Source organism: Drosophila novamexicana, unplaced genomic scaffold (genome assembly GCF_003285875.2).
Source record: "Drosophila novamexicana strain 15010-1031.04,08,12 unplaced genomic scaffold, DnovRS2.1 tig00000008-arrow-pilon, whole genome shotgun sequence".
NCBI lineage: Eukaryota > Metazoa > Arthropoda > Insecta > Diptera > Drosophilidae > Drosophila > Drosophila novamexicana.
The window spans coordinates 4774481-4787519 of record NW_020824765.1 but is presented as its reverse complement, the minus strand read 5'-3'; the positions used below and the strand labels follow the sequence as shown (position 1 = coordinate 4787519).

General features: G+C 43.0%; 3 protein-coding genes across 3 annotated transcripts in view; 1 reads left to right on the top strand and 2 right to left on the bottom strand.

Annotated features, from left to right (window-relative positions):
- The window catches only part of LOC115767030, a 92170-nt gene that overhangs the window by 46973 nt on the left and 32158 nt on the right, over window positions 1-13039 (top strand). The window contains 5 exon segments of the mRNA XM_030711192.1: window positions 9690-9905; window positions 9908-9980; window positions 9982-10493; window positions 10649-11012; window positions 11073-12121. Coding sequence (XP_030567052.1) covers window positions 9690-9905; window positions 9908-9980; window positions 9982-10493; window positions 10649-11012; window positions 11073-12121 — 2214 coding nt within the window.
- LOC115767117 (trypsin-2-like) lies at window positions 2444-3631 on the bottom strand. Its single transcript, XM_030711310.1, has 3 exons — window positions 3215-3631; window positions 2880-3153; window positions 2444-2824 (listed from the first exon to the last, which is right to left on the bottom strand). Exons 1-3 carry the CDS (start codon window positions 3475-3477, stop codon window positions 2462-2464), a joined length of 900 nt encoding a protein of 299 aa, XP_030567170.1. The 5' UTR covers window positions 3478-3631; the 3' UTR covers window positions 2444-2461.
- On the bottom strand, window positions 4037-5283 carry LOC115767200 (trypsin I-P1-like). The gene is made up of 3 exons (XM_030711428.1): window positions 4805-5283; window positions 4467-4743; window positions 4037-4405 (listed from the first exon to the last, which is right to left on the bottom strand). Exons 1-3 carry the CDS (start codon window positions 5059-5061, stop codon window positions 4061-4063), a joined length of 879 nt encoding a protein of 292 aa, XP_030567288.1. The 5' UTR covers window positions 5062-5283; the 3' UTR covers window positions 4037-4060.

Genomic DNA, 13039 nt, shown 5'->3' with positions numbered 1-13039 from the left:
TAGCAGCCGCCTCTCTTCCCCACTGTCTCTTTCTCTCTCTCAGTCTCTCGCCCTGCCTTTGCGGGCGTTTAATTAAATGAAGTCGTTTGCATTAATGTTGTCATTACGCATTTGCCTACGGCGCGGCGCAGCAGCTCGGCAAGTGTCGGGTAGCAAAGGAGCAGCCGCAGGAGCTGGAGACGCTGTGGCACGAAATTCATTACATAAATGGAGCCCAGGTGCCGTCTATTGTCCATGTCCTGACATATGCGCAGCGGCAGCGTTACATACAAATTTGTATTATCAGACATCGGGGTTCATGAGTTCAAATTCGATATGACAACACGTCGCCTACAGCTCGATGATAATTTCTAACTTAATGTTGATTGCAATCATTTCGTAATTGCATTTGTACAGCTATCTGTGAATTGAGGAGCTTTGCAGTCTGCTAAAGATTTTGTAACTATTAATTGTCGCAAATCAAATGCACACTTGACACAAGTTGATGAGAGGTCATAGAGGTTAAGTGATTGCGAAGCCCTCATGGGGTTGTGCTCTTGTAGCAATATTTCCATTACTATCAATTGAGATAAATTTACTGTATCTATTCACACAGTTAGTAAATTGATTTTATTCATAGATTTAGTCCCAGTTAATATGCAATAAGTTGATGTGCTAAATCCTTGCAACCTTTAGCTTAGATGAGGACTTTACGAATCAAACCATAAGTTTGCCTAAAGAAAGTATTCGTTGAAGACATGATTTTTTAATTCTTGAATGAAGCAATTTTATTTTTAATAAAATAGGATGCGGGCTACATAAACCTTTCCCGTTCGATATCTTATCAAAAAGGATAAAATATTATGGATTCGGGTTTTGGTTCGGCTATTTTTTGACAGCTTTTTATTTGTCCAAGCTCGAGCCAGTTGTTCTTTCCTTAGTTTAGGCACTATATCATTTATAAGATTATACATGTTATATTGAACAGTCTGATAGATATTACTCTTACTTTCCAATCATATAGATGGAAATTTTAATTAAAATGAAGACGCTTTCGACAAGATATGATACCATAGCTTAGATAAAGTATCCAGAAAGATGTTACGACTTAAAAATGAAGTTTCCTGATAAAACGATCTAGACTGATTCCTTGTGCTACGTGTGCTTCTACCTCGATGAATGGTTGAGTTATTGCTACTAATTAAAATGGTGTCGCGCTGCAGCAAACACGAGCTGATGACCTGCTTGGTGGTGTTTGTTAACTGCACCATGCTGCACAGGTCTGTGGTGTCAGCTCTGATGTAGACCCCATCCAACAGCGAAGAATGCATGTGGAAATTGTGTGGCACTTCTGCCAATCCATGCACCATGCACCATGCACCATGTCTGTGCTGCCAGTGGACTCTATATTCGGTTAACTCGGTTTATTCGTTCTAATTCAGTGATTCAGTCCGTGGCTGCACTCAACGTCAATTTGGCCACGCGTGTGCGTATGGCCATCATCTCTGCTGAGTCGCGAACGTGGTGCGCTGGTTTATGTTGCAGTTGCAACAACTTGTGGCCGTTGTTGTCTTTGCACACGCTGATTGTTTGCTTGCCAGGCGCAGCAATATTGGGGCACAAATCAAATCAAACACGGTTTCAAGCTGCGCCAGCAACCGTCGAGGCAGCCCACCAAGCTGCCAATTCATCCACGAAAACGACCTCAAGTTTTGTGCGTCCACCAAGCGACTAGGCAGCCAGGCAGGCAGGCTGGTTATTTGTATGGGCATCTACCTGTCAGCTGCCACCTGCCACCTGCCACCTGCCACTTGTGTCGATTGGTTTTTCATTCCTTTCGCACACACAAAACGTTGCCGCTCCTGTTGACCCAGCAACATGGCAAAAAGCACCGAGATGTGGGCCGACTGGCTTCTGGCCGAATGACCGAAAGGCGACCGGCTAACCGTGTTCTTAATTACTGCAAACTGGGGCCGCGTCTGTGCGGTGCTTGCGAGCATTTTAATTGCCTCCTTCCAAAAGAAAAAAAGGAAAGCAATAAAGAACTCAAATTTAGATTTAGGAGAAGCTGCCATGCAACAAAACTGGCAACTAAGGCCTTAGCTTGCCTCAAGAAGCACTTCAACTTGTGATACTCTGCAAATACTGGACCTTGCTGGGCTATCAAAGTGGAGTGTGCATAAGTAACTTAAGCTGATGAACCAAGAGCTTAGAAACAGTATCTTTGATTGCATTTTGGACGATATACTCTACAAATAATTTTCCTGTCAAGCCGAAGAGTCTTCAAAGAAAGTTTACTCCGCTTGAAGGAGTAAACTTTCTTTGAAAAGTGAACAGCTGAGAGGCATGGCTGGCAGGTTCGCTCGGCTTTGGGCTCGAGCTATTAGCTCGCCTTAAGGCTTAACGCGGAGCTGCTTATTAAATTTGAATCTCTGGTACAAACCATCTCGGCTTAGAAACGCAAAACACTAGTCTATTCATTTTATTTGACAGTCAAACAAAGAAGCGAGAGTATCAGCAATAAAATACAGCACCTATCTGCAGTTAGGCTAGATGCGTTGGTAATTGTGTCGTTTATCCAGTCCATGTGGTACCACACATCAGTGTAGATCGAAGGCGTTGAACTTGAGCCGCAGCCCAGGCGATGCGATACGATGGCTACCAGCGTGTTGTTATCAATCATAGGCCCGCCGGTGTCGCCAGCACAAGGACTATTGTCCCCGTCCTCTTCAAAATTGCCTGCGCATAGCATTTCGGGATACAAGGTCTTCACCATGCTCAGACAAGTCTTACGATCCATCAGCTTCACAAAAACATGCACTAGATTGCCAGTCAGGGGACCACCCTGTGGACAGTGGGGCAAGTTGAATGACTGCGAGTGGGTTAATGCCACATCTCACCTTGAACATACGTCCCCAGCCAACCACCATATAGATGATACCATAATTGGGTTCCGCCTTGGGCAGGTTAATTATATCGATGCTAGGATTACCTGTTGGCCACGAATCTTCAAGCTTGAGCAGCGCAATATTGTTTGTGCTGCGTTGTACAAAATTATCCGCCACAAAGATCCTTTGCACCTTATTAGTAACTGTATCTTTGACGGCTATTAGTCGGTTGGGTGTGCCGCCAACGACAACAATAGATCGCAATGTGTGCTTCACTTTGCGATTGCTTCAGACAGATTCGGCTTTCAGGCAATTTCGTATTCATAAGAACTCCAATAGATACTCACCTCATAGTACACGCAGCAGCGGTAAGAACAAACCTGGGCGCAACTATGGAACCCACACAGAAATGATTGTCTCCAAAAATGATCTGCGGCTTTTGCGATCGTATGGAAACAACATATTTGGCCACCATCATTGTCTGTTCATTTTTTAGAGCTGAGGTTAAACGTTTCGTACGTTCCACAGTTTTGATATCGGCGCGCACGATCGCCTCCAACATCAGATATAGCAGCAGAATATCTAAAACTGAATAATTTCGGTGTTGCATTTATACAAGTTTTGTAAAGTGGAAGAATTCGTAATAGAGCTGAAGGACGAGATGGTAATGCATATTCCCAGACCCAACTAATGCATGTTAATGTGTGGAGAAATCCCCTTAAACTAATATTTTTTTTCGACTGACAACTAGTGTTTCAAATGTGTGTGCTTGACTAGGGAATAACCAGTACTCAGCTCCAATTTGCGGGAATAAACATAACTTAGCTGTGCTTTGGTTTTTTCTTTCAGCCGCGCACCTTAAAAATTGCATTCCTCTATATAATTTTTGTTGTATTTGACCAATCATTGATAAGTTTTTCTGGTTTTAAGTGTGTGTATATCCACAACAGACAATACCTCTCAAAAGCTTGGGAAGCGTGGGAAAAATACTGATAGATGGACGTGCATCCACTCGCCTGTTGATACCAACCAAAAGTATATAAACATATTTATGTTAAAAATGACAACTTCTGCCGGCAACAAAAATTTGCACAAATAAAATGTGACCTCTTCTTTTACCGATACCTGGTACATGGCAATAAAAACTAACTTCGATATTATAATTAGGATACATATATTTCTCTGAGCCCAATCTAAAATGCCACCACTGACAGTGAAAGCAAGGTGATCTTTATTATGGAATGCTGCGCAGCATTCATTATACTATTGATCCAATTTATGTGATACCACACATCCGAATAGACAGAGGGCAGGTAGTTTCTGCCACAGCCCAGCCGATAGGTAGCAATACCATACACAGTATCGTTCAAGATCATGGGCGCACCCTCGTCACCCTCGCAGGGATTCTGATCGACGCTGTCATTACTATGCTTGGCGCACAGCATCTCCTCTTTAAAGGTCATTAACATGCATTTGCATTTCTCACGATGCAAAAGGGTAATATTGATATGCATGATGTTCGTAGCCAAAGGTCCGCCCTGTAAGTGAAATTGTGAAATATCTTAGCTGCAGCAACACCCTTAACAACAATTAACTCACCTTATATAATCTTCCCCAGCCAAGGACAGTGTAGCTCGTATTGAACGTGGGATTTGAGTTAGGAAGATTGATAATGCCAATGCGTGGATTATTTTTGGGAAACGGATCCCTTAGCAGCAGCACGGCAATGTTGTTGGTATTCTTACTGGTAAAATTAATAGGTACATATATGTTCTTAACTGGCAAATTCACAGAGACATCGTCAACGAACTTGAGCCTGTTCGGGGTGCCAGCCACAACGAGTATCGACCGGCTGGAGTACTTGAATTTGCTCTTGCTTTGGGCAAGGGACATACATTAAATTTGATCTAGCGGTCTACAAATGCATTTCTACCCACTCCATGACGCAATGGGCAGCAGTTAATACATATCTGGGCGCTATTATCGCACCACAACAAAAATGATTGTCCCCAAAGTAAAGACGAGGTGTACGGGACCGGATGGAGACCACATATTTGGCCAGCGCTTTCACTCGGTTCTTGTCGTAGTCAGGCGTTGAAAGGCGTTTCACGCGATTGTCAGATTTAGTGGGTTCTACGCACAGCAACAAAAACAGCAGTAACGTCTCTTTCACTGAACAATTTCGATAGTTCATTTCGAGCTACAAGTGCTTCCAATAGTTTTTATGAAAATTTTGAATAAATTTCCTGGCAAATTATGGGTCGAATTGTGCTCCAATTCCGACCACTATATCCATCCTCCGGCATTGCAAACTAACTTGTTTATGCGCGAATTAACTAACTAACTATTTATTATCAAAATATTCCAAGTACAGTTAAATCATAGAAAAAGTGTTTTTAAAATGTAGTTCACTTTTGAAATATGTTTTCCCTCAAGGGGTAAACTGGGTATACAGATATACAAATCATTTTTCAAAATAATGAAGCGTTGACAGTTTCCTAAATCGGGATTTGCTTAAAGCTTCCAGTTTCCCTTAATGATAACATCATCAATTCTATACATTTTTCAATCATGCGAATATTTCGGTGCCTGAACCGGCGAAAGTTTGAGATATCTTTTTTCAACACCTTATCTTCCCGCATTACCTTAAAACGATTGTCTTAAATCTTATATTTTAAAATGAGCTTGAAATAGGTCGATTTAAGGAATAAAAGGTATTCCGAAATTAGTCAAATAAAAAAGTTATCAGCGATTTTTGCTTGCAGGTGCAATTTCCCATCGAGTGCTGTGATTGAAGTAGAAGTTTTAGTTTTCTAGCGTAAGATTTGGGCCGAACGTTGACCACCAACTTGTCAGTCAGGACAAACAGTTATATATACGTAACATGTATAGATATGTATATTGTATCTGCAAAGTTTTTGAATCTTTGGCACTCCTAAAATAACTTCTCTTGCTTGCCAATAATATTATGTTTTTTTATAATATTGCTAGACTACATTTAACATTTCAATTTGTTGAGCAGATTATGCTTCTATTCGTTCGATTTGACGCTGTCAGTCAAGTATTTCTATTTCAGTTGAAAATTTGATTACATTTTAAATTCAGCTCCGGGAACTCGGCTCAGTTATGTTTTGGCCAGTTGTCAGTCAACGATTCTGAAATACTTTTAGTGGACTTCTGTGGCTGCGGTTGTGACAGAGCTTGGGTTGAAGTTCGTTCGAGCGGACAAACCCGCCTCAATGTCAATTCACTTGACAGCTGTTCCACTAAACACTTGACTATTGTAATTTTCAATGTGTCAGATATGTGCGGGTGGTATATGATGGGGGGCTTGGTGTTTCAAGTTTTTATTACTTGACTTCCGTTTTATGTATTTTTTGTATATTGCGGCAATTCTACAGCCACTTGCAGCTACCAGTTGCCAACTCTTTTAACTGTATGTGTGTGTGTGTGGCGTTGCTCTCAAGTATGTTTTAAGCAAAGTTTGCGCATAAACTTTTAGGCAAAAGTATATCTGGCTACAATGCTCAAATATTTTCATTTGCTTGTGGCAGCTGCACCAAATAATTGTGGCTCTGTTGGCTATCTCGCCCTCGCCCCCACTGTCTTTGGCCACATCGTGACTGGCCGCTTCGCTGATTTGTGGCAAGCAAATTTATTGACAATTCATGGCGCCAACACCACCACCACCACCACAAACACTAACACCATGAACACCAACTCCAGCTCCAACTCAACAGCCGCAAAAGCTATTCAAGCGGTTTTTTTCTGTTGAACTTTGGCGCAAGTTTGTCGCAAGTTGTGCTTTCCGGCTGGCCGCCCGTGACAAACTGCCTGCCCATTTAAGCCGCAGATTTTTCATTTTTCATCTTTTGCGCCTCTTCTTCTGCTTCTTCTGTAAGCACTCGCAATGTCCAGACGGAGCGCGGCGCGGCAGAATCTGTGCCTGCAAATGGCCAAAAGACAACAAAGTTTAAATTAATGGTACTCAACTATTAGCAAAAATTAAAAAGCCGCCACGGTTTGAGTTTTCATGCGAGTCAAGTGGGGGCGAGTGGCGAGCTGCTGCGGAAAACTTCAAGAGGGCGTGGCTAGGGCGGCTGGCAGCGGTCACGCCCATGGCCTGAGCCACAGTTATTGGGGCCAGAAACAGCGGCAAACTGTGGGCCAATTAGCGCTGACAGCGAATTTAAGTCGAGCAACAGGCCAGAATATCAAATGTGCGTGCGTGTGTGTATGTGTGTGTGTGTGTGCGCGTGTGTGCGCGTGTATGTATGTGCATTGTCTTACATTCGTACACACACAAAAAACTTTAGTCTACGTGACATGAAAATGCACTTTCACTTGGCCAAAAATGGCTGCCAGGCAACTGTAAACTGTAACTGTAGCTGTAACTGTAACTGTAATTTTAACTGTAACTGTAACTTTAACTTCAATTTTAACTGTTAACTGTAACTTGGTCAACTGACTAAAAGTAAATGGCTGTTGCGGCTGCTAACACATTTATTAAGAATTTATGCACCTGAATTAATAAATTAATTTGACTGATTTGAGTGTGTGTGCGTGTATGTATGTGTGTGTGTGTGTGTGTGCGTGTATGTATGTGTGTGTGTGTGTGTGTGTGTGTGTGTGTGTGTGTGTGTGTGTGTGTGTGTGTGTGCGAGCGCTGTGTATGTGTGTATGCGTATCTGTGTATGTGCGGCAGCTAAATTAATTCGAATTTATTGCGCAACTCGAGCAGCGGTAAGTGCAAATACATGTCGCTCATACGCCGCGTTTGCCGCTCAAATTAATTAAACAATTTTGCATTGTACGGCAACAGGGACAGGGCGGGTGACCTTTGAGGGGCAGCAGGAGCTTAGTCGGTCCTCAGCCCAGGGCTGATGCATTGCTTTTGGTGCTCTAATTGAATTAAAGGCGCTTCAAGACAGCGCAGCGCAATAATTAAAAGCGGTTGGCCTGATAATCAATTGGCAGCACAGCTGGAGACAGGTAAAACAGCAACAACAACAACAAGAACAGCGGTAAGAAAAAAACAACTGCTGAAAGTTGACAAAGCAACGGCAGCCACAGTGGCCGTAGCAACTGTGGCAGCAGCAACAGGCCAGACAGACAATTGGCAGCATTCGAGTAATAGAAATATATTGGCGCCGCACGCAGCTTCAAGCAAGCTTCTTGGCCATGGCAGTCAAGTGCCACTAGTGCTGTTCTTTGTGTTTATGTGTGTGTGTGTGTGTGTGCGTGAATTGCCAAGTAAGCCAGTTGCCAGCAGCTGCTTAAAACTAATGAACCACCCGCTCGCGCGTATGTGTGTGTGTGTATGTGTGTGCATACACGCATCCCTTCATGTGTTTGGATGTCTCATTTTCTTCTACATGCTCCATAAAGGCGCACGTAATTAAATCTAACTTTATTAGCACATTTGTTCAAGTGAGCAAACTCTTTGCATGCTGCCAAGCGCTCATAAGAGACCCACAGCCCAAAAACAAAAGTCAAGGAAAACAAAAGAGAAAAAACTCTGTCGATTATCTACATACCTGCCCATTGTCCACACGTGCCAGATGTTCAATGAATATTGCTTAAATAAGCCATGAGAACTTTTTCAAAGGTTTTTTCCACTTTAGTCGTAAGAGTGCAAGGAAAGTCAAATTTAAAACAAATGGCAACTTGGAACTCGAATTCAGAATAATATATCTACTTTTTGTAGCATACTTTTCGGGATATTCTAAATAAAATAAGGCAAAGTTCACATATGGTACATATTGGCTTGCGCCTAAAAGTATGCTACGGACAGATGCAAATATTTTTGTTTCTTAGATGGAGGTGTTCAGGTGTGTTATAAATGAAACAGAATATTCTCTTGCCATACAAAATAACTTAACAACAGTTTTTGTTTGGTTTGGAAGAATAAATAAATAAAATTGGAGCTTGTTAATTAGAAAACTTCAATATATTAAAGACACTAGTATTTTACTTTTTTGTGGAAGTTTTGTTATTTGTATAGATATATTTACATATACATAGTTATATATTTACAATTTTTAAATATAGAGCACAATTGAAGTCCTTACAAAATATTGAAGAAAAAATCAAATTAATAATAAGACTGTAGTCTTTAATATAAAAAATTTGTCTATGTTAAAAAAACATTTTAGAGCCTTACAGCTTAAGCATTAGCTTACTTTCTTTTAGAACTTTAGATACAAAACGTTAAGTGCATTTCAAATGAAATTTCTAAACTGAATTTTGAATCGTTACGAAAGTGAAATTCTCAGCATGTTTTATATATTATATTTTAGTTGTTTATTTTTTTTACCATTTGCTCTGCTTCTTGACCATTTTGCTACCCTTTGCCCCCTCAACCTTATGTCAATGGAAAATAACAATTAGCTTAAGCTTTATCCAGTATTTAATTTATACACTATAAATAAATATAAGTTGTTCGAATCTTGTTGTTGCTGTTAATTGTTGTTAAATGTTGTTGTTAATTGCAGTTGTTGACACCAGACACCTGTAGCCACAAAAAAAAAAACCACCAACCACTACATCACCACTGTCCGTCACTTTAGCTGCCCCACCCTCTTTTTCTTTATATTTCACTCTGTATATAGCAGCTTCCTTTCCAAGTACACACAAACGTTTAATATGGTTAATATGCATATAATCTTACTATCTGCTCACATTTCTCTTGTTTTTCAAAAATAAATAAAACAACAAATAAACAAAAACTCGGACATAAATGCAACAAATTATATAATTAATGCAAAAATCTATCAACAACAATTGCAAATGATTTCAACTGAATTGCTTGGATGGCTGCAGCCGAGCTTAAGAAGGCCACGCCCAGTGGCCGCTTGTGCCGCACAGCGGCCATTGATGGTGGTGACGCAGACGTCAACGCGGACGTCGACGCCGCCGCCGACGCCAATGCTGGCTGTGACGTCAACGATGATGCTGACGATGATGAACGATGGCAGCCAAATGTGCTGAATGCAACAACTGCAACACTTGACAGCAGACAGACCAAAACGACAGCAACTAAAATAACAACAACAATAGCAAAATATCAAAACAACAAAAGAAATACAACAACAACAGCAGCAACAACAACAACTAAAACCAGTCAAAGATTCGCGCCACGCGCTAGCTTTCCTGAAATAATGCAGCCACGGCTATCCCTGAACGGCATGCTAAATCCACCGTATCCATCGTTAATGCCATCGCCGCGTCCTCTGTACCGGGATCACAGCTCGAGGTCGATAAATCCACTGACCGCTTACGAGCAGCAAATGGCCGAGCTCGATGGCAGCTTCTATGGCAGCAATGCGGCATATTTGGGCGCTGGCATGAGTGGCAGCGCCGGTGGAGCCACCACGTGCACCAATCTGACAGTGGGCGGTGCTGCGACAGCAGCTTCTGCTGCTGCTGGTTGTGGGGGTGGTGGTGGTGGTGGTGTTGGCAGCGGTGCTGCCAGTGGCGGTGGTGGTGGTGGTGGTGTAGGCGGTGGTGGTGCTGGTGCCTTTCATACAACCGAACTCTCAATAACACCAACAATGCCAGCTGATGAGCAGTTTATTGATTTGGGTAGCCTGCGTCGCTTCTCAATCGATCGACAGAGCTTTCTCGGTAAGACTGCAGTGTGTCTGTGTGTGTGTGTGTGTGTGTGTGTGTGTGTGTGTGTGTGTGTGTGTGTACTCCTGCTGTGCGCTTTGTATACACTGTGCCCCATAATTTCATCAATTAGCAACCCGTTCAACTCGAATTTCTCGTCTCTTCTTCAGATCTAGGCCCCAAGTTTGGCATGTCCCAGCCGAAATTCGGCCAGAGCGTCTCGCAACAAGGTTTCTTCACGTCGCATGACAGCTTGGCCACACCATGCGCCTCCAGAGCATCGAACTCGCATATGGCCACCGTAAGCACTGCCTCCGAAATGGATTTATTGCACAACAAGCAACGCCCCAACAACAACAAATCGCGCGGCCGTCTGAAAACGACCGGCGGCGATCAGCCACTGCTGGGCACCTGGAATCGATCCACAGGCCGCGGCTCGCAGGATAACACGCTAAGTGGAGGTGGTGGTGGTGCTACCAGTGTGCTCATGGGGCATACACAATATGGCGGCAACTATTGCAACGGCACCGATCGGTGAGTACCCACTTTTATAATCTATTCTATAATCTGATTCAACTTCGTTTTCAACGACAGCTACCCGCGTTCGCGTTCGCAGCAGCAGTCGCACCACAATGCCGGACAAGCCACGCACCACCCATACCAGTTGCAGCACTCTGCCTCCACGGTGTCGCACCACCCGCATGCGCATGGTCAGTCCGCACATGGCGGCCCTGGTCCGCCCCATGGCGGCCATCCGCACCATCAACTGCATGGCGGCGGCGGTCCTGGAAGTGGGGGTGTCAGCGGACATTCAACACAGCATCAGAAACCGCATCGCACTGCCTCGCAGCGTATACGCGCCGCCACGGCCGCCCGCAAGCTGCATTTTGTATTCGATCCGGCGGGGCGGCTCTGCTACTATTGGTCCATGGTGGTTTCCATGGCCTTTTTGTACAATTTCTGGGTGATAATCTACCGCTTCGCCTTCCAGGAGATCAATCGGCGCACGATCGCCGTGTGGTTCTGCTTGGATTACCTGTCCGATTTTCTATATCTGATTGACATATTCTTTCACTTTCGCACTGGATATCTGGAGGATGGGGTGCTGCAAACGGACGCAATCAAACTGCGCACACACTACATGAACTCGACGATCTTCTATATCGACTGCCTCTGCCTGCTGCCGCTGGACTTTCTCTACTTGTCGATTGGCTTCAATTCGATACTGCGCAGCTTTCGGCTGGTCAAGATCTACCGGTTTTGGGCCTTCATGGACCGCACCGAGCGGCACACCAACTATCCGAATCTGTTTCGCTCCACGGCCCTTATACACTATCTGCTTGTGATATTCCATTGGAACGGCTGTCTCTACCACATTATTCACAAGAACAACGGCTTCGGCTCACGGAATTGGGTCTATCACGACTCCGAGTCGGCGGACGTAGTTAAACAGTATCTGCAGAGCTATTACTGGTGCACTTTGGCATTAACCACCATCGGGGACCTGCCCAAGCCCCGCTCCAAGGGCGAGTACGTGTTTGTGATATTGCAATTGCTATTCGGTCTGATGCTCTTTGCCACGGTGCTCGGACATGTGGCGAACATTGTGACGTCGGTGAGTGCGGCGCGCAAGGAGTTTCAAGGTGAGTGCATTATCACAAATAAGTTCTAATTGTTGGCCGGTGAATCGGTTATGAAGTGAAACGGGTTTGTTCCAAAAACAGCTGATTGAAATTGAAGAACTCTCGCTGGATTATGATTTAATCGGTTTAGAAACAAAACGGTTATGATTGATAGGTAAAGGTGTAGCTAGACATAAGAGATGAAATAAATTGAATTAGTATAACAAAATCGAACCGGTTGGGAACCGGTTACATACGTTTTAATTCGAAACACTTTAAACACTTTAAATGGGTAGATACGCGTATAGTTGGAAAACATAAAAGATGTCGAAAATGCGGCAGTCGAATCAGTTATGAACCGGTTATATGCATTTTACGGTGAAGCACAAATAGTTAATGAATAGATAGAAGTATAGCTTGAAGACATAAAAGATGAAGACAATTGGCATAATTGAACAATGCATTTTAGTTTGAAACGGTTAAGCTAAGAAGCGAGAGGGAATTCAGCTAAAGAAATATTACATAGAATATGCATATATTACGATTATGCGCTGTCAACATTTTATCACTATATAAGCATGTATACATCGATTGTTAATATAAAACGCCTTTGCAGAGAATTGTTTTAGTTGTTTGGCAATATATGAGTGCGTGTATAAGTATGAGTTGCATTAAAAATCAAACGGATAGATGACGAACAAGTCAAAAGCAGAAACGGTCCTAAAGCGGCGGAGGTAAAAGCTCGAAGGATTTTCGACACAACAAAAAAGGGGCTTGTGTACTTTGGAATGGTATAACAAGGACAAACAGTTTCCACTCGAAATGCTGCCTGATACGGTAAAACTGATCTTTAAAAAGAGTACAAGGGCAACACGTTTTTGGGCCCAAGCGAATTAAGGCCAACATATAATTATTAGGCTCAGGAGAGTACCATAAATC